The sequence below is a fragment of the Puma concolor genome, chromosome A1 (genome assembly GCF_028749965.1).
Source record: "Puma concolor isolate L17-30 chromosome A1, mPumCon1.1.hap2, whole genome shotgun sequence".
NCBI lineage: Eukaryota > Metazoa > Chordata > Mammalia > Carnivora > Felidae > Puma > Puma concolor.
The window spans coordinates 140,323,648-140,345,614 of NC_141667.1; the positions used below are offsets into that span (position 1 = coordinate 140,323,648).

Genomic DNA, 21,967 nt, shown 5'->3' on the forward strand with positions numbered 1-21,967 from the left:
GTCTACTCCACTCGACTGCTAAGTGCTGACAGCCAGACTGTGTTTTATTCTCTGTTGTAGGTTTGTTGAATGAAGGAACTACTTCTCTCAAGCATCTCGTCTGCCTTGAACTACAGAGAATTGGCTTTCATTGCAAACTCATGATGGCTGCCATGACTAGCGCCACCACGGGGTTCTTCTAGACACTTTCACCCCAGACAGACTCCTGGACGCTACCTGGACTTTGATTTTCTCACCTGTAGTGAAGCTTAGTTCCCTGTGTTAGTTCCATGGTTGACAGAGACTGTTGGGTGAACTGAGAGGTATTATCACTTGGGAAACATGAAAACATGGGATGGACAAAAGGAAGAAATGAACCAGAAAGAAAAAGAGAGAAAGAGCCAGGAGAAATGGAAAACCTATTTTCAGCAGGAAAACATTTTTTTATTACTTTATTTGGTAAAACCATTCAATCCTATTATCCTATAACAGTGAGATTTGGGATAATGGACCAAGCACATTGTACTTATCTCTGTATGGCTTTACACTAAGTGGAATCGCACTGCCAAGATACGATGATTTTCTTGAGTGAGACTTTAATTAACATCATGGTATCAGCCCAGGCTTGCTACTGTTTGATCCAAGTCTGGAAGCCAGAAAAGAACAATGCAGGCAGATGGGGTGTGATTTCGGCTGAGCTCTCTCTGAGCCGAGGCAGAACAGGCTTTTCTTACACATCATGTTAACTCTGTGACTAGAGTCTTTGGAAAAGCTTCTTTGCACTCCCTAGACATGCAGAGCTGGACTGAGTAAAAGCCCCATGTAGGTCAGAGGGCAACCAAGCTCTAGGGTAAGCTCTATCTGCAAACGTTCTTAAACGTCCTGGTCCAACTTTTCTGAATAATGATCAGGATAAAACAGAAGACCCTCTGTTCATGGATCTGGCAGGTCCGCCATCAACAAGGAACACACACATCCCCACGGGTAAGTGAGTGGGAACATTAGGGACCATTTGAAAAGGGAAAAGAAAGACATAAAGAGTCATGTTAAAGCAAGTGCTGGACTTGTGTTTTTGTTTTATTTTTTTAATTATTTTTTTACATTTATTTATTTTTGATAGAGAGACACAGAGCACAAGTGGAGGAGGAGCAGAGAGAGAAAGAGAAGCAGAATCGGAAGCAGGCTCCAGGCTCTGAGCTCTCAGCACAGAGCCCGACGTGGGGCTCGAACTCACTAACCATGAGATCATGACCTGAGCCAAAGTCGGACGCTTAACCGATTGAGCCACCCAGGTGCCCCTAGACTTGTGTTGTTTTAGATTATGTGTCCCATTTCAGTCAAAGTCCTGCAAAGTTAAAGGGGAATAACACTCCCTCTATAGCTGTTTATTTTCCCTGGTACTAATCTAAAGTTGGATTTTAAATTTCAAAAGGCACATCATCAAACTAAAGCTACGAGTAAAGATTAAGGCAACATGGGAACAAACACTCATGATTCTGTTACTCATGAAGGAGTTGGTACAACTGGAGTCTCTAAATTACCGAATTAGATCATACTCACCAGGAGAGATATCTGTCCTTCTTTAACGATGTTCAAGATGCTTTTCCCTTTTTTCAGATACTCACTCCTTTCTTCTGGGCCTTGGGAGCTGGTCCAGCTCACACCCCCGATCTGCTCTTCCACTTTGGGTTCTGTTGCGGAGGACTGTGGATGGAAGTCCCTGAGCTGGCAGTCTGGCATTGCCTTCTCGCGCTTTCGACTATGAGGATCACTAAAGGTCTTGTTTAGGAAGTCCTTGCTCTGGTTTTCAGGCTCGTATGCGGAGCCACACTTAACCAAAGGCGGTGAGCTCTCAGACTCTTCAGCAGAGAGCTTTTGCTGGTCGCGGATGATGGATGACGCTTTTCTCAAGTGAGGGCTTTTCACGGGAGAAAGAACACAGAATGGTGTCAGGGTGGACGGTGAGCTCTCGGCACTTCCGGGAGAACAGGCTTTGCCAGAAAGGCCATTGATGGTTGTGCACAAACCCAAAATTCTCTTATCTGAAGTCACCTTGGTAAAAGGGACAAGCTGTTGACTGGATTTAATGTAAGGCACATCCAGAATCTCATCCATGTCAAGGTCATAATGCTCCAGTTCACCCAGCAAGGTGCTGGGCTCGGTGCTCTTACTTTGGGGGCCACTGTCTCCATCTCCAGGGCTGAGCTCCTCAGGTGGGGGGCCTGGCTCTGAATCACTCCCTTTCTGGCACTCCACCTTCTGGTTCTTTTGGTCATCACTTTCATTGTTGTCCAGAGTCTCTGGCTGGTGTTTCAGTGGGGAAACTCGCTTCACGGGACGGAACTTACTGTACACGTCAGCGATGCCTGTGGGCTTCTGTGTGTTTGTGATGAGAGCCGACACACTGCAATTCCAGCTCGAACTAGAAACTGTTTTGAAATATATAAAAGAGGAGAGCATTACATTGAAACACTGAAGGTATCTTGGCCATGTGGCCAGACATAGACCACTCAGGTTATGTTCAAAGAAAGCCCCTGTCTAAGGGGACACCTGTAGGGAGAAGGCAAATCAAACACAAGATATCCCAAAACAAACGGTTCATACTTACCACTAGAAAACAGTGAGTGATAAAAGTGATGGCATATTGGCTCAAAATAAACTCAAGTAGGAAGCATGGTAAAAGGAGACAGCCAAAAAAACAAACAAACCTCAACAGATTTTTAGGTTCATTCCCTGGATGGCTATACCTCTTTGGAAGTATTATGAGACTTGTCACCACCTGGAGAAGCAGAATTGGAGATAGGATCCTCTATGTTAAATAAACTTCCAAACTAGTTTAGGGAGACAAGGGATGAATGTACACACATGCGTATATGTGCGTGCACACACACATGCACATCCTTAAAGCTTAAGAAGTCTCATATAAAGAAGGGGTAAGTTATTTAATATTGGGCAAACTCAAACTGTGACCTACTGGGTGATTTTCTCCCACAGATGAGTATCCCAACGAACCGTCGCTCGGGGAATTTCACCATGCTTTCTGGCATATGCACACAGCAACATAATGTATTTGTACTTTATAACGGAACACGCGGGAAGGTTCAAAGCTGCCCTCCATTGTTGGCAAAGCTGGGAAGAACCAGGAGGAGAGGAAGTTACAAAGGGAGAGCGAGATGTGCAGGTTAGTGGTTGTTTTTTTTTTTTTTTTCCTTCTCATTTCTCTGCGAAGCTCAGATAAAAAGTGCATGGTTTGTCTTTGAGGGAGGGTCTGGTTGAGATGGAGCGTCCAGTGAAAGAGCAATGTGTCTGGACGTTGAAGATAAGAACACCATCTCTCCCAGTCAGCCTCATGAAAGGCAACCCCGTGCCTTCTCGTGGTGCAGGGTGACAGGACACCAGTCTCCTCTGTTGTGATGATCCTGCCTCCTCTCTGGGACACTCCCCTGACTAGACCGATGACCCAGCTCTTGGAAACTTGTAGGTCACTGATTTATGGACCCCTCCTCCTCCTCTTCCATTACATTTACACCATCCCCCTTGGAAGGGGGGAGGTTTCAGGACATGCCTTCCAACTAGGAGCTCTCTCTCTCCTCTTCTGGAACAACTGGTGGGAAGTATTTAATCCCAAAGCATGTGCTTGTGTCTGTTCTTTGCTACTGGGCACAACCAAAGAATTAAAGAGGTGGGGTGTATTCAGGTCTGTAACTTCTATGACAGTCCCCAGCTCCCACTAAATCTTGGGTGAAAGTGGCATACAAGTCATTAAAAGCTCCCCAAATTTAGATCGCTGGTCATTCTTGTTCTTACTGGGATATATCTAAAAGGATTCAGAGAAGTTCTGGAAGTAAGTTAAGGAGGTGAGAGAAAGTGTTCTGAGTCTGAATGTGATGTAATTGTTGGTGGATGGTTCTTTCCTCCAAAAGAGACCATAATTTCGCACAGGTTTTCAGAAGGTCTGCACTAAGCGGAATTATGGCTCTGAGACCTTTAACGTCTAAGAAGAGAACATTATGAGCTGTAGCGACAAGCCTGGATTCTGTCCAGTAAGGGACAGGTATTAACGAGGAATGGTCCAGGAGGGAAGGGAGGTATCTAGATGCTGTTAAGCTGCAGCACCTCTTCTTTTTCGCTGGCTCTGCTTCTAAGCTGTACCCAGTACTTGGCACAGAGAATACAATTAACAAACGCGAGTATTTGAATTTGAATCTCACTTTGCGAAACGCATTAAATCTCCTTCGAAGTGCCCGAAGCGCATCCTTCTCAGGGATTTACAGCTTAATATCACAGGGGACGAAAGCCCCGTTAATAAACTCAGAGGAGTGATAATCACCAATAAGAGTTGGATCTTCTAAAGTTATTTATGAAAAGTAAATATGCACAGGCAAAGCCTAATTCCAGTTGGTCCATTATATATTTAAAAGGTTTCCTATCCTTTATAGGTCCATTTTTCCCTAAAAATGTGAAGCTATGAAAAATTGTCTGCCAGAAACTTCCGCCAAGCTTTTCTCTCTTCCTTTCAAGAACACATGGTTACCCCTTTAAAATAGCAGAGAGATAGCAGACACAGAATTTACAATGTGTAAATATGCCTTTAATTTCATCCACTATTTTTTTCTAAAAAGCTTAAAATACAGTGGCGTGTGTGCGCATGCGCACGTGTGTGTGTCTCCCTTAACATTTCAGGAATACATACTAATTGTTAGGCATGGTATTTGCTAATATTTTGCCAATTACCTTGATTCCTTTGAAACTTCTTGAAAATGTGCATCTCAGGATGTGATAAAAACCTTTAAAGTCACATAACTTAGTGGACCAATACAACGAGCGCATTGTGCCAATACATTTATGTATTGTATAAGGTCGTGGGTTCAAAGGGCTACTCTTTTATGTTGGCTTTATTTACATGTGAAATTTTTTCCAAGTGATACAGGGAAATGGATACCATATGTTTCCCAGCTGTTTTGTACTGACAGGAGCCATTAAGAATGCTCTATGGAAATGAATTCTGTCTGAGTCTTATAAAAACACTTCTTTCCACAGAAGGGTCTAGAAACTGAAGAAGAGGCATCAACATTAGGCCTGTTGTCCTTCCTCTTTTTTAAACGTATGACTCTTTTTTAGGCTGAGAGGGTGAGCTCTATGCTTTCTAGTCTGTGTCTTGATGACCAGGAAAAAAAAAAAATCCCAGTTACATAAAACTGATTGTTTAAGAGACTCTCATGAGACAGCTCTAATTTATTACTATATATACTCATCTGAGGAAGAAGGGAAATTTTATTCTATACATAAAACAAAACTTTATATTGTTTCTCCTAAGCTGGGAAAATGAGCATTTTAAGCACAACATAAGAAAAAGGAATACTTATGATTGAAAAGATTTTAACTTACAGTTCTGTAAGTCTACTCCAAATTTCGTTTATACTATTGTTCTACCCCAACACCATAATCAATTTCTTTTTTTTTTTTTCAATTTTTTAAATGTTTTATTTATTTTTGAGGCAGAGAGAGACAGAGCGTGAGCAGGGGAGGGGCAGAGAGAGAGAGCGAGACACAGAATCCAAAGCAGGCTCCAGGCTCTGAGCTGTCAGCACAGAGCCTGACCCGGGGCTTGAACTCACAAACCGTGAGATCATGACCTGAGCCAAAGTCGGATGCTTAACCCACTGAGCCACCCAGGCGCCCCCATAATCAATTTCTTAAAACACATGGAAATAAAGTTCAGACTAACTATAGTTACTAGAAAGATTTTGAGGCTAAATAGGTTTTCTGGAAATCATGAATAAAGCCTTCGTACGTTAAGCTTTAAATCCCTGAAAATTTTTTCTCTTATCTTATTAGATCTTTACAAGCTCTATGAGAACAGGGTCTGTGTCTAATTTCTCTCTCTCTGGCTCAAAGTTCTCAGCAAACTGCTTTATAGAACTAGGTTCTTAATGACTTCTTGGTTGGATGGATTCATTTTGAACATCTTACGAAAGTAAACATGTCTAACACACCTTAAACCTGTCTACCTGATTATGTCATCAATTTTCTAAAATGGTTGGTAGGTTAAGTGCAAATGTTTTTGACGCTGATTTATAGACCAGTATAGATCTCTTCCAATCTAACTGGCAGTGGGGATGTCCCTGAGCTCCAGCAAGGTGGCCTCCAATTGCCTGCCATCCACACGTTGCCATTTCTGCCACAAGCATTTAATGTGAGCCTAGGATAGGTGCATACTTGTCACAGGTAGATGTTCCAAAGCTGGGGTCTTACCCCTCTCCTACCTTACTTGCTCCCTCCCTTTCTCCTCATCGGGCACACACACTCTACCGCGTAGTCTTTGTAAACCTGGCCTGGGTCACATGACCACTCATGCAGTCTCTCAAGCCATCCATCTGCAAAGCATCGCTGGCCTTTCACTTCCCTTGACCTGTGGGTCTCATCCCTCCAGGCACCAAATTTGGCTGTGGCCTGATCCCAAATTTCTCTCAAGTCTGGTCCCTCTTATCCATCCTGTTACACTGACTAGTCCACGCTGGGACCCTTGCGCTGCAAAGTTCTAGCTACTTCTCTAGTCTCCCTTTGTAGTCCTGAGTTTTCCCTCTTCATATAGGTGTGATTTTGTCACTTCTTAGCTCAAAAACCTCAGATGGCCCTGTATTGCCTATGACATTTCCCCGTATGTCACATGCATATCCTTGTAGTATCTAAGATGGCACACAGGAACCATGATGAATACTCCTGACTTAGAAAATAAGGAAGCTTTAGGGTGTCTGGGTGGCTCAGTCGGTTAAGTGTCCGACTTCAGCTCAGGTCGTGATCTCACGGTTTGTGGGTTCGAGGCCCACGATGGGCTCTGTGCTGACAGCTCAGAGCCTGGAGCCTGCTTCGGATTCTGTGTCTCCCTCTCTCTTTGCTCTTCTCTGCTCATGCTCTCTCTCTCAAAAATAAATAAACATTTAAAAATTAAAAAGTTAAGTAAGGAAGCTTTATGCCATTCAAACTGCCTTTTTTCCTCCTAATTAATTGAAGGAATCTCAGTTTGGTGCTACAATGAATTTAACTCCTCTCCAAAACTTATCATCTCCCTTAAAAATGAGGAGACAGCAGGTCTCAGGCTCGGAGACTTTCACAAGCAAAGACTTAACAGGAACGTTTTATTTTCATCACATTCATTTTAATGATGACCTTTAATTTATTGCAATTGACGTTGATTTTTCTTGTTTTTTTTTAATGTTTATTTATTTTGAGAGAGAGAGAGCACATGCACACATGAATGAGTGGGGGAGAGGCAGAGAAAGGAGAGAGAATCTCAAGCAGGCTCTGCACTGTCAGTTTGCTATGTGGGGCTAGATCTCATGAACTGCGAGATCATGACCTGAACTAAAATCAAGAGTCAGATGCTTAACCGAGGTTAACCTGGTTAACGCTTAACCTGAACCACCCAGGTGCCTGACGCTGGTTTTCTATTTACAATACTGATGTGAAGTTTCTTTTGAAAACAGGTGTGTTTCAAAGCAAGGCATTTTAGGAAACTGTAAGATAGATAATAGTATGAGTAGTATAAAGGTAGAGCAAAAATAACATAAGACAACTTTGGATATGACACATATGGTGGAATTAACACTTAAATTACTAAAGTTTGGGAAACTGAATTCCTTAGCATAGGAGGCAGCAGTTTTTATGCAGACATAACGTCAGAGATTTTGTGGGTTTGGTTCCAGACCACTACAATAAAGGGAATATTTCAATAAAGCAAGTCAAGTGAATCTTTTGGTTCCCCAGTGCATATAATAGTTACATCCACACTATACTGTAGTCTATTAATTGTGTAACTGCATTATGCCCAAAAAACAGTATATAGACCTTAACTAAAAATACTTTATTGCTGCAAAGCGCCAGTTACCATCTTTTTGCTAGAGGAGGCTCTTGCTTTGATGTTGATGGCTGTTGACTGATCAGACTCGGGGAAGCTCTGGCACTCTCTTAAAGTAAGACCACAATGAAGTTTGTCACATCGATAGATTCACTAATGGCTTCTCTGTAGCACGTGATGCCATTTGAAACCATTTGCAGAACGGCTGAATTTCTCTCACAATTGGACACAATCCTCTCAAAGCCTACCACTGTTTGATCAACTAAGCGCAAGTCATGTTCTAGTTCCTTTGTTGTAACTGAATAATCTTCACGGCATCTTCCCCAGGAGTACATTCAATCTCAAGAAACCACTTTCTCTGCTCCTCCATCCATTCAAGTTTTATCATGAGATTTGCAGCAATTTAGTCCCATCTTTAGGCTCCACTTCTAATGCTAATTCTCTTGCTGTTTCACCATATCTGCAGTGACTTCGTCCACTGAAGTCTAGAAACCCTGACAGTCATCCATGAGGGTGGAAATCAATGTCTTCAAACTCCTGTAAATGTTGATATTTTGACCGGCTCCCATGAACCACATATGTTCTTAATGGCGTCGAGGCTGGTGAATCCTTTCCAGGAGGTTTTCAATTTACGTCGCCCAGAGCCATCAAAAGAATCACTATCTATCACAGCTATTGCCTTACAAAATATATTTTTTCAATAACAAGACTTGAAAGTTGAAATGACTCCTTGATCCATAGGCCACAGAAGGAATGTTGTATTAGCAGGCAAGAAAGCAACATTCAGGTCATTGTACTCCTCCATCAGAGCTCTTAGGTGACCAGGTGCATTGTCTATGAGCAGTCATATTTTCAAAGAAATCTTTTTTTCTGAGCAGTAGGTCTCAGCAGTGGGCTTATAATATTCAGTAACTCGTTCTGTAAACAGATGTGCTGTTATTCAGGTCGTGTTGTTTCATTTGCAGAGCACAAGGTGGGTAGATGTAGCAGAATTCTTAAGAGCCCTAGGGTTTTCAGAATGGCAAATGAGCAGTGGCTTCAACTTAAAGTTACCAGCTATGTTAGCCCCTAATAAAAGAGTCACCTGTCCCTTCAAGCCAGGCACTGACTTCTTTTTAGCTATGAAAAGTCCTAGATGACCTCTTCTTCCCCTAGAGGGCTGTTTCATCTACACTGAAAATCTGTTGCTTAGTGTAGCCGCCTTCATGAATGATCCCAGCTAGATCTTCTGGATAACTTGTTACAGCCTCTACCTAAGCATGTGCCATCCCCCCTTGCACTTCTATGGGACAGAAAGCTTCTTACCTTAAACTTCATGCACCAATGTCTGCCAGCTTCAAACTTTTCTTCTGCAATTTCCTCACCTCTCCTGGCCCTCACATATTGAAGAGAGTTAGAGCCTTGCTCCGGATGAGGCTTTGGCTTAAGGAGATGTTCTGAAGGGACCATTAAAACTCTCTCCACATCAGCAATAAGGCTGTGTTGCTTTCGAATCTTTCATGTGTTCACTGGAGAAGCACTTTAAATTTCCTTCAACAGTTTGTACTTGCCTTCATGACTGACTGCCTTTTGGTGCAGCAAGAGGCCTAGCTTTCAGCCTATCCTGGCTTTTGATCATGCCTCTCCCAACAAACTTAATAATTTCTAGCTTTTTAATTTTTTATTTATATCCAAGTTAGTTAGCATCTAGTGCAATAATGACTTTAGGAATAGATCCCAGTGATTCATTCCCTGCGTATAACACCAGTGCCCATCCCAACAAGTGTCCTCCTTAAAGCCCATCACCCATTTTCCCCGCCCCCTATCCCCACCCCATCAGTCCTCAGTTTGTTCTCTGTATTTAAGTGTCTCTTATCATTTTGTCCCCCTCCCTGTTTTCATATTATTTTTGCTTCCCTCCCCTTCTGTTCATCTGTTTTGTACCTTAAATTCCACAGATGAGTGAAGTCATAATCATTTCTAGCTTTGATTTGAAGTGGAGACATGCAACTCTTCCTTTCATGTGAACACTTTGAGGTCCTTGTAGTATTCTTAATTTGCCAAATTCTGAAACTGGAATGTCTCAGGGAATAGGGAGGCCCAAGGACAGGGAGAGACATGGGAAAATGGCTGGTCGGTGCACCAGTCAGAACACTCACCACATTTATCAATTAGCTTTACCATCTGCTACGGCCATGGAGTGTGGCGCTCCAAAAACAAATGCAAGAGTAACATCAAAGATCACTGATGATAGAGAACATAACGAACATAGTAAGAATGAAAAAAACTGAAAAACTGTGAGAATTACCAAAATGTGACATGGATATGAATCGAACAAACGCTGTTGGAAAAATGGCCCAGAGAGACGTGCTCGACACAGCACTACCACAGACCTTCAACTTGAAAAACACAATGAAATATTTGACAAGCTCAATAAAAAGGAAGCACAATAAAAGGAGGTATGCCTATATTTATTTTATTTTATTTTTTTAAAAATTTTTTTTTCAACGTTTTTATTTATTTATGGGACAGAGAGAGACAGAGCATGAACGGGGGAGGGGCAGAGAGAGAGGGAGACACAGAATCGGAAACAGGCTCCAGGCTCCGAGCCATCAGCCCAGAGCCTGACGCGGGGCTCGAACTCACGGACCGTGAGATCGTGACCTGGCTGAAGTCGGACGCTTAACCGACTGCGCCACCCAGGCGCCCCTATTTTATTTTTTTTTAATGTTTATTTTTGAGAGAGAGAGAGAGAGACCATGAGCAGGGGAGGCGCAGAGAGGGATGGGGACAGAGGATCTGAAGTGGGCTCTGTGCTGACAGCAGAGAGCCTGATGTGGGGCTCGAACTCACGAACCCTGAGATCATGACTTCATGAGCTGAAGTCATCCAGCAAAGCCACCCAGGTGCCTCTGTGTTTATTTTCTAATGTATCTTCTCATCTAAACACTCATCTTCCCACATCACACAATTCCTCCTGCACTGTCATTGCTAAACTCCCTGTTTCTGGATACACCATGTTCCTCTTTCAGGGCTCCTGCCTTTGGGCAAGATCCCCCTCTCCAGCAAAGCCCTCACTGCTTTCTCTGCCTGAGACAAGGCTCATCTGACAAGATTCCCCTCAAGGCTTACGTCCATGGTGCACTTCCTCAGACTCTCACAGGAAACTCTTGCCCCGTGCTTCTCAACACCCTGAGATACACTTGCCCACGCCTAGAGTTGGGTATTTATGAAGCTCTTGTGCAACTACTCACCCATTCATCAGTCTCACCGTCTGTCTCGACAAGTTCCTCTGAGGCACAGACTGCTCATGAGCTTCCTTGTGTTTATAACTGGCCATCTGTCTAGCACAGCATCTCACAGATAATAGGGCTCAGGGGCCTCTCTCTTAGTGAATGAATGAATAAATGGAGGGGGGAGGGAGAAAAGGAAGAAAGGAATATGCCAGACCAAAGGTGCAAAGTATAGTATAGAAATCAGAGTCTTGTAACAATGAGTCCATCTCGCCATATTTTGGGAACACCATGATGAACATCCCAAAGGCGGTGTTAGTGATGTATTGAAGATAGACATTTAGAAGATGTGCGGCATATGGAAATCTTTTTATATATTTCCTACAATAAGTTCCAAGGCCTGATTTCTTCATGTGTAAAATAAAAGGGTTAGACTATATGATTGCTAAGACCGGATCCATCTCTAAATTTCTGTGACTATATGGAATGTCTACAAATAACAGGGCTCTCTATTCTAAGTGACTCACTATGAAACACTATAATTCTTCTGGATCCATGTCTTTCAACAGATCCTTACAAATTTATAATTATGAGGCTAAGCTGATTGCTGACACAGAACAACTCTTTGGCTCTTGGGACTGATAAATTAGTATTTTCTTAGGAAGATAATGTACAGTTTGCTATTGCAACAGTGGATTCAATTTTCAAGGCTGAACGTCAATGCTGGCTCCCCAGATGCCCATTTATTTTTCTTCTAAATATGGAGTTATGTGTCCATCTTAGAAAATTGGCTTTGGACATCAAGAGGAGAAAGAAATGGTCAGGATGAAATAGTGTTCCCCTATTATTCACTGTTAGAAGTTAAATAAATTCTATCTTCCATGAAAAACACAATGGTCAGCTTTACTCGTAAGTGCCTTAAAATGTGCCTAACAGTGTGCTTTACATCTATAGCTACCGGACGCCTGAGGACCTTCACGGACATAGCTGCTAAGTTCTCCAACATAATTTTACACTTAAGGGAGGGACATTTTGAAAGACTGGAGGTGTCAATATTAGAGTCAAGAGTTCCCTTAACCCACAGTAAACTGAAGTCTGCTGTGGGCCTGCTTATTGCCAACACCTGATGCTCTGTAAGGAGGGGTGACAGGTGACTTATGCCATCTCACAACGAGAGGAAGATGGGGTCTGGAGTCTTGAGGGTGTACAATCTGCTGGGTACTTCTCCCCACACCATCCTCGGAGACTGGACTGTAACCTGATCCAGAACAAGGGTGGCATTAACTCTGGATTTGGAGAAGTGTGTAGGGCCATTTACATTGGGGGGCACACGTGTGAGGAATGCATGTTTCTGAAATGTTCCCATGGAGTTGCTTGTTCATCGCTTTCATTGATGCTGTAAGCCCTTTATTGAGGGTATTGTGAGTCTGAAGGGGAAATACTGAGCATGTCCTTATTATAAAAATATCAACCAAAGATTTATTCACATTAAGACATTAAAATACTATTGGAAAAGATTCAGTGATTTGCTTCTAAAGTTCTGACTTCAAGTGGCTGTTGGTATCAGGCAGCTCTTGAAAGGGTCAGTTTCATGTTTCATTATTTCCAGCTCTTCCCAGGACTGTGAAGACTTGCTCCTATAAATTTGTGCCCTATCTCTACCCATCCCTTTGTTCTGTGAAAACTCATTTAATACTCAAGCCCTTACTACACTAGGTAGGAAAGTCGCTTCACCAAAGAGGCATATTCTATCAGGAAATCACTCAATATTTTGACAAGTTTAAAACTTTGAGCTTCAAAAGTACAGTTTACGTTTCAGAACAGGAGTTGGTGGGTCTGAAGAAAGCATATGGTTTCAGAGTTATTCTGTCATGTACAAAGTATGCTGACCTTCACTTTGCCATTAGCAAAACCTCGTGAGTGCATTAAGTCTTGCATTCACTCCAGGTCCATCTTCCAGGCTCCTTTCTTTCTTTCCCTCCCTTCCTGTGCTGAATTGGAGAGAGAGACATGCATGTTAAGGGACAGTGAAGAGGCTCACCCAGCAAAGAAGCACTGAAACCAGGGAGAGCTTACTCTGGGTGGTATCTGGAAAGTGTTAGGAAGCTCAGTGTGGTTTTGCAAAGTGCAGACACACACCAGTTTTAACTGAAGGTGGCGATGTTTTACAGTGCTGATCTACAGTCAAAGACAAAGAAGACCAGGTTCCTGCGAGCTTTCTTTCCAGAGAAAGAGGAGGCAGATGGAGGAGGGGTGGTGGCTGGAAAATCCGTACTCTACCCCCTACTCCCCAGCCCCAACTGATGAGTCCCCAAATGCCCGATTATTTTATTTCTAAAAATGGAGTTAGGTACTTACGTTAGAAATATAGCTTTAGATCCAAAAAGAGAAAGAGAAGGGGTTATGTCTTCAGGGCATAAGGGTATTCCCTACTGTTTTCTGGCTAAAAACGGTATGGATTCTATCTTCCCTGAGAAGCCAAGCGGTGAGTCTGTGAAATCGGGCCCCATTTTGAAAAGGACACTGTTTAAGGTCTGGAGGGGGTAGGGGAAATGGGAGGAAGGCCCAGTGCTGGCCTGCAGCATACTCTTTCTCTCCACAGCCCGCCTGGTTGGGGGGCGGGGGTCTGTTCTCAAGAGCTCCCACCTGGGCCACAGGTTTTAGTTCATGGCCCTCGGAACAGACAGGTGGAGCGAAACTAAGCAAAGCACACACTGTTGCTCTTCCCGGGGTAAATGAACGGCAGGGCTACTGCGTTCTGTCTTCTGGCGCAGTTTGCCATGCACTTCACAAGCACTATGGTCAACAATGGGGAAAAAAAAAACCTTATGTGTATTTTAAGAATTTCTCAAAATTATATATTAAAAAAATTTTTAGGGGTGCCTGGGTAGCTCAGGTCATGATCTCACTTCTCGTGGGACTTCGGCTCAGGTCATGATCTCACCACTACTGGGTTCGAGCCCCGCGTCGGGCTCTGTGCTGACAGCACAGAACCTCCTTGGGATTCTTTTTCTCTCTTCCTCTCTCTCTGCCCATTCTCTGCTCTATCTCGTGCTCTCAAAATAAATAAATAAATAAGTAAACATTTTTTAAAAATGCAGATCCTGATTCAAGAGTCTGAGGTAAGGTCCGAGAGCCTGCCTTTCTAACAAGCTTGTAGGTCATGCCGATGGGTGCTGGTCCTGGCCCTGGGCCACACTGTGAGATGCCTCAGAAGGGTTGGACTTTTGCAGGTGACACTTGACTCTCTCTGAGGACCCTTCAACCATGAGACTCTAGGATTCTGTGTCTATGACTTGAGTTTCTTTTATGACCTTTTTCTTTTTTTTTTTTAGGGGAAGAGTCAGCACAAAGGAGGTATGTGAATAAAGAAGACTCATTTAAAATTAAAAATATATACATTTTAAAAATGCTTATTAATTTTTTGAGAGAGAGACAGCTTGACAGAGCACAAGCGGGGGAGGGGCAGAGAGAGACAGAGACCCAGAATCTGAAGCAGGCTTCAGGCTCTGAGCTGGCAACACAGAGCCCGACATGGGGCTCAAACTCATGAACCATGAGATCATGAACTGAGCTGAAGTCGGACGCTTAACCCAGTGAACTACCCAGGTGCCCCTAAAAATTGTTAATGTTTATTTATTTTTGAGAGAGAGCGCGAGCAGGGGAGGGGCAGACAAAGAGGGAGACAGAGAATCCAAAGCAGACTCTGAGCTGTCAGCACAAAGCCCACTGCGGGGCTCAAACCCACAAACCATGAGATCATGACCTGAGCTGAAGTTGGACTCAACCAACTGAGCCACCTAGAAACCCCAAAAGGGCTCATTTTAAATGGGAAGACGGAGCACATTTAGTTTCGGGAGACAAAAAGGATGTTTTCGGCAAGAAGTAGGCAGCTCTCCGAGGTGCCATGAAGCCCTGAAAGTGGTATTCTCCACACCCCTCCCCAACCCCATTGCACATGCTCACACTTGTGCCTTGGATTGGGAAGACGGGACAGGGAAACCACTCACTCTCCCTTATGACAGGATGAAACTGTGGAGGCCGCACAAGGTACAAGGCACTCTGGAGGCTTCTGTATCGCTTCTTATCTCTTAGTTTCTTCTTTCCTTTCCCGCCTAAAGGATGCTTATCTCCCTACTTCCAAAGTTTCATCCTTCCTTCCCACAGACTTCCGTGAACTCACTTCTACCAAGATTTCTTTATCAATGTAGTGGGTGGGGGATACGTTTCTTAGAGTTCAATAAAAAATAAACCAAAATACGAGAGAGGAGACCCCTTCCCTGAAGTTTTCCTTCCATTTAACATTGTCTTTCTTCCTTTTCTTCTTTTTTAAGTTTATTTATTTTCAGAGAGAGAGTCCCACAAATGGGAGGGGGCAGAGAGCGAGAGGAAGAGACAGGATCCCAAGCAGGCTCTGGGCTGACACAGGGTTCGAACGCATGAACCATGAGATCATGACCTGAGCCGAAATCAAGAGTCGGACGCTTGACTGACTGAGCCACCCAGGCGCCTCGGTCTCATTTCTTAATTCTACAATGCTAGTCAAATGTAGAAAATTAGGGAGCTGTGGTATTTGTAGCTCTGGCTAAGCAAACATAAGAAATGTTCATGGAAAGAGATGACGGGGCAAGTGTGTGATGTATTTAAGCTCTGCTCCTTCTAGCCCCGACTCGTTATTTGCAACATGACCAGAGGTTTACTTTGAACTTTTCCATCATCCCCCTGCTCCTATCTTTCCCCGCACTGACTTACACCCTTCCTCTCAGAAACATAAGCTAAGTGTTAACAGATTAAAGGCAGAGGTGGTCTCTCCCTCTGGATGGGGAGGCAGGTCTACTTTCATGGGTAAGTTTTGGGCTTCATTCAGAACGATGGCCGTGCCCATTCTGTAGCAGCAGGAAAAAGCAGCAGCTAAAAATTTCCCTGCATTATGATTATAACCGTACAAAAACAAGACCTCAGGAAAAGAAAGGCTAGAAACAAATGTAGAGTGACATTTTGTTTTGGTGGCAGGATTAGTTGTAGTTTTTACCTTCCACTTTTTTTTTTTAAAATCTTTTTAGAGAAAGAGAGAGAAAGCAAGCACAGCTGCGGGGAGGGGCAGAGGGGGAGAGAGAATCCCAAACAGGCCTGCACTATCAGCACAGAGCCTGACCTGGGGCTTGATCCCAAGACCCTGGGATTATGCCTTGAGCTGAAATCAAGGGTTGGACGCTCAACCAACTGAGCCACTCAGGCACCCCCCTATCTTCCATTTTTCATAATGGATTATATCACCTTTATAAGTGTAGTTTTGGTAAAGAAAAATAAAAATAATTGTTTTACTTGACTAACATTCTCATCTAGATGTTTTATTGTTTGCACATTTTTACTGTGGTTAGATAACTGAGATTTTTGTCATAGTTGTTAGATTCTTTGCCATATTGGATTGAAGTGTTCGTTTTCTTAACTGAGGTCTTAGAAAATGTGTTTCTCTCTTCTGTGGAGTCATTTTGCATTATATCATATCAGATATGGTCATCAGCAGGCCTTCCAATTTAAACTGCCCCACCAACCTTCACTTACAAGCTTTTAGCATTAAACCTTAATAAAATTGAAGATAGAGGGGTTATATATTTAGCATCAGCTACATTACAGAAGGGTCAGGGGGATAAATTTCATGTCAACTTACTCTTTTTGCTGCTGGCTGAAATCCTTGAAAATCTTTAAAAACCACATATTTTCTTATTTTATTTGTTTTTTTAACATTTATTTATTTTTGAGAGACAGAGAGAGACAGAGCATGAGCAGGGGAGGGGCAGACAGAGAGGGAGACACAGTATCCGAAGCGGACTCCAGGCTCTGAGCTGTCAGCACAGAGCCAGATGCAGGGTTCGAACTCACGAATCGTGAGATAGTGACCTAGGCAGAAGTCAGACGCTTAATCGACTAAGCCACCCAGGCGTTCCCCCCACCTTTTTTTTTTTTTTTAATTTTAGATAGAGAGAGAAAGAGAGCGCACGCTGAGGAGAGGGGCAGATGGGGAGGGAGAGAGAGAATGGTAAGAGGCTCCATGCTCAGTGTGGAGCCCAATGCAGGGCTCAAGCCCGGGACCCTGGGATCATGACCTGAGCCAGAATAAAGAGTTGGATGCTCAACCTACTGAGCCACCCAGGTGCCATGAAAACCAAATATTTTCTAAGGTACAGCGTTTGTCACAAAATCTGCTCTCAGAGAGGCTAAAACTATAGCAAATGTGCAATGCGTTTAAATATACAACCACAGTGCCTTTTACCAAGTATCTACCAGATTTGAAGTTTAAAAAGAAAGGCTTTCCTTTGCTCCCTGTAATGTAAATTGTAGTCCATATTATGTAGGGTTTAAAATTCTTTCAGAATTGGGGTGCTTGGATGACTCAGTCCGTTGAGCGTCCAGACTTCAGCTCAGGTCATGATCTCGCGGTTTGTGAGTTCGAGCCCCACGTCGGGCTCTGTGCTGACAGCTCAGAGCCTGAAGCCTGCTTCAGATTCTGTCTCTCTCTCTCTCACTCTCTCTCTCTCTGTCTGCCCCTACCCCGCTTACACTCCGTCTGTCTCTCTCAAAAATAAAACAATAAAAAAATTTTAATTTCTCTCAGAGTCTGTTGTCAAACACATCCCAGGGCCATTTATTACTGTTACATAACTGGGTTTTCTCTCCTCGGTGCATTCTCAGTTCTCAGATGCAGAGCAGCATTAATATTTATCTGCCTTCTTTCATGAGAAAATTATCCAATGGGCTTAGCACATGTGTATTTGGAAAGAATCACAAGACACTGAAAGCACCGTGAATTGAAACCTGTGTGCATTTGAATGTCCAATCAGTTAAAGAAAACTCCAAGTCAATGAAACTGAGTATGTCTGATTTGAACACCATATGTCGACATACATTACTCATCATCTGGAGAAAACCGTACGGCAGAGTTAACACTCACTGCCTGTGCTGTCCTCTCTTCCTTCATGAGCAGCAGGGATTAAGCGGAGGATACGTGCACATGTTTCACCAATAACTTCATTTCCCAGGTGCAAGTTTTCACACATAACTTCCTTGCTGCTAATCCTTGTTTCACACCAGTAGCCACCCATGGCTCCTGGGATGAAAATTCCTGCTCAGTTGACTCAACTTCATAGGGCTCTGGAATCAGAGCTGGTTTCAAAGGCACCTGCCAGGTCCAGAATTTTGGGAAAATTATTTATGCTCTACGAGCCTCAGTTTCCTCGCCATTAAATTGGGCATAATAATGGTCTCCCCTCAGAGAATTATCCTGAGGACAAATAAGCTGCTTATGGAGGACCTGGGACACTGAACACCTAAGAAATAACTTGGATCTCTCAACAGCACCAAGGAGCTCCAAAGAGAGGCCACGTCTGTCCTGAAGGGTGCAATTTCTAGTACTTCACCTCCCTCTGGCCTTGTTGTGGGACCTTCAGTACCTTCACACGGCTTTTCAAAACTTCTTTTCTTGCAAAAATCTGAAGCTCAGTCACAGTGCAGTGTAACTGATGGAAGATAGTTTGAAATATATTCCTGGCAGAGGAAAGTGTAGATTTCAACAGGAATCGAAGCCCTTGGCTAACAGAAGGGCACCTCTAGGACACGGTCATGCCCATCAGAGAGCTAGTGGAAGTGAGTGGGATGCCGCCCCAAGCCTCTGACAATACTCTGCCATTTGCCTTTCTCAATGCCCACCATGGGGCTGCCCCAGGGTCTAGGGATGAAGGGGGGTGGTGAGCTCTAGGCTGTATGTCTCATGGAAGGGCTTCCAAGGCCACCAGCAGGCTCTTCTGATGTTCCAGCGCCTTGAGAGGAAAAGGCAGAAAGGACAGGCATGTGTGTTGTCTCTGCAGCTCACTTGGGAAGGCAGGGGAGTTGGGTGGGGAGTCTTGGCAGGCTGACCATGGGGCTGATAGGCTCTCATCAAACCACACGTGGAGCCACCTCAGGGTGCTCCAATTTAAAGGAGGGTGCTGGTGATGTGCAGTCATCCGCGAGACAACAAGAATGAGCAGGCCACGCTTAAAACTCTGGAGGGAAACTTCAACCTGGAGAAGACAAGACCCGGAGGGCCTGCCATCTCTAAACCCTTGGCACCTTGTCCAGGAGGGGTGGCCCTTCTCCATGGATCCAAAACAAGAACGAGGACTGAGGGATGGAATTTCAGGGATGCTTATTTGGGCTGAAAGTAAACAATGAGCTTTTATGGATGGGTAGCCTCATGGGACCGTGAGCTCTCTGTCATTCGAATGAGCAGGAAGGATAATGAGGATCCCCGTCGATGGGCTTTGGACCACATGATTTTGGTTTTTTGCCTTTTAAAAAACTTTTTATTTGTAAGCCATTAATTTTTCTCATTTGTAAATACATTTATGAAAGTTAAAAAGAATCAGTACAAAGAACACCTGTGTACATTTTATCCGTATTCATCAACTGTACACATTTTACTCATTTACTGTATTACCTGCATGTTCACTTGCGCGGTCTCTCAGACCAGATAGGTTTTGGGTTCCTTCTGTTGAGAGTTAGAATTCTACACACCGAGGCTTCTTTCCAAGTCACAGGATTTTAGAAAAATTGAAATCCTGCTGGTGGTGCTTTCCGTAGCACTTAGCATAAAGCCGAAGTCCGCATACGTGATCGATCGATAGAGCCCTACAGAGTCTGACTCTGACCATCTCCCAGACCTCATCTTCATTTCGATCACCCTGCTGCAGCTACTCTGGTTTTCTTTTTCTTCCTCATACATGCGAGGCTCATTCCTGGCATAGGGACTTCGCTATATAGCTCCTCTGCCTTCAACAATCTGCACTGGTTATCTCTGGCCGGGTCTTTTATTAACACTCCCAGACCCTCCCCTCTCCCCTGCCCCACCAAGTGCCCTCCTCCAACTCCTACAAGTTACTCTATCACATTGCTTCATCCCCTCTTACCACTGTGTGAAATGATCTGGTATTAATTCATTTGCTTGCCTTCTTGCCACTCCCCGGAATGTAAACATTGTGAGAACGGGGGCCTTGTCTACATCTTACTTGTTCCCATGTCCTGAGTGTCAATGACAAAAAGTATTCAATTATTTGCTGAATGAATAAATAAAAAGGACAAATGGGTCCGAGAACACCTGGTCAAGGACTTGTTTGTGCAAAAATGGTTTTCAAAAGAGCCTTGATCAGGTGGAGTGTATTCTAAGCGAGGAGAGGTTTGGGGAAGAGTCTCCCCAGAGGCTGCCCCATCCAGAAGAAGGGGTGGACTCTTTTCAGAGGCCAGTGTGCCTTCGACTGCCGTCTGTTTGAAAAGATTACCATAAAGGTAGACGTGTGCAAGGCCTCCTGGAGCCAAATCTTCGTGGGTGGTTGATATGAGCAAGAGTGGAAGGGTATAAGGAGGTGGTACTTCCATATCTGGATACCCTTGGAACTGAGAATGCCTCAATGCTTTAAAAAACTAGCTGTGAAAACTCTTTACTATGTTGAGATTCCTTTCAAAGGAGCTCACAGATAATCTACGGTGATGCTACGGATAGATGGATTTTTCTATATGTTCTTTCTCTAGGATCACTCTTGCTCTGGTAGAAAGTAGTTTCGCAGCCTCCCAGTGAGGCCTACATGGGATGCTAGTAAAAGGCCTGAGTCTTGTCCACATGTGTCCATTTCCTGTCAGGTCTAATTACTGCTGAGGACCTTGAGCACCGGGTCTTTGCCCTGGGTGAAGTCTAAAAGCTTCGACACTTGAAACTGGCCTCCTTCTCAACCAGAGCGGAAATCTCCAACATCACCTATTGTGCAAGAGGTGGGAAGACACGTGACCTGGAGAAAGTGGAGTGAATCAGCCCCAGGAAAAATGATCTTTAACGGCTTTGGTTAATGCACTTACCTCAGTAAGCAAGAATAGCTATTAAACAGAGAAGAGCAGTTCACCACAGTCTATGAGGCAAAAATGCTGATTTTGAAAGTTTTGAAAGGATAATATCCTAAAATTAAATTAATGCCACTAAGTCAAGCTATTTGAGAGGAAGCCTACGCGATGGAAAAAGAACCCACGCGAGAGGTACACTTGCTGCTGTTTGAATCCTAGCTCTGCAACTTAACTGCTATGTGGCTGCAGGCAAGATATTTAACTTCTCTGCTGTGCCTCAGTTTACCCACCTATAGCATTGGCATTCTACGTACTCCACCCATGGGGACTTTAGGATTAACAGAGCTAATGTGAGTAAAGGGCTTACAACAGTAGCTAGCACAGAAACAGTAACTTCAGATACCTCACCTAACTCTAATCCTAACACCTGGTAACATTGGCAGAACAAACTTCTTATTTTGTTGACAATCAGTTTCAGGCTGTACGTCATATGGGTGATAAGTCACTGAACCCTAACTTGGACTCAAGTCACTGCCCACAGTCAGCAATCCAACCTTGGAGCCTGGCGATGGCTTGTAAGGAGGCACATCTTTAAAAGCCTCATGGCTAGAGCCTTTGTTGAACCCGCCAGAAACTTGACATTGTTTGAAATTAAAAACAAAAAGAAAAACCCAAAACTCTGAAGGTAAATGAAGACTTTTATGCGAATGTAGAACTATCGTCTGCATTTCTGACCCAAACATTGAAGTATTACTTTCACTCACACAAAAAACAGAGATAAACAAACCTAGAAAGACTAATTATTTGCCCCATCTCCTCTAAGCAAAGTCTCCAAAGTAAACAAGCCGTCCAGAAGAAAAGTAGATTAGCTTTCGGCAAGTCTTCAGTTAGAAAGGCCTAGAATTCCAGTAGCTATACAGGTAAGGGTCCTCTATGAAACCCGATACACATCATCTGAGGATTATCTGGAACCTTCCATTCCCCATGGTTTTCAGGATCCCAGCTACTATCAGAGGAGGTGAGCGTGGCACGATCAATGGTGGTACCTTAG

The 21,967-nt window shown here is 43.7% G+C and overlaps 1 protein-coding gene and 1 long non-coding RNA gene across 8 annotated transcripts in view; both read right to left on the reverse strand.

Annotated features, from left to right (window-relative positions):
* Positions 1-21,967, reverse strand: part of SNCAIP (synuclein alpha interacting protein) — a 164,857-nt gene that overhangs the window by 39,567 nt on the left and 103,323 nt on the right. For all 7 annotated transcript variants that reach the window (XM_086705501.1, XM_086705506.1, XM_086705495.1 and 4 more), the window contains exon 4: positions 1,540-2,408. In XM_086705501.1, coding sequence (XP_086561627.1) covers positions 1,540-2,408 — 869 coding nt within the window. The remainder of the gene's footprint in view (positions 1-1,539; positions 2,409-21,967) is intronic.
* On the reverse strand, positions 5,429-10,293 carry LOC147584522 (uncharacterized). Its single transcript, XR_015250636.1, has 2 exons — positions 9,761-10,293; positions 5,429-8,841 (listed from the first exon to the last, which is right to left on the reverse strand). It is a non-coding gene; the product is annotated as an uncharacterized LOC147584522 (long non-coding RNA).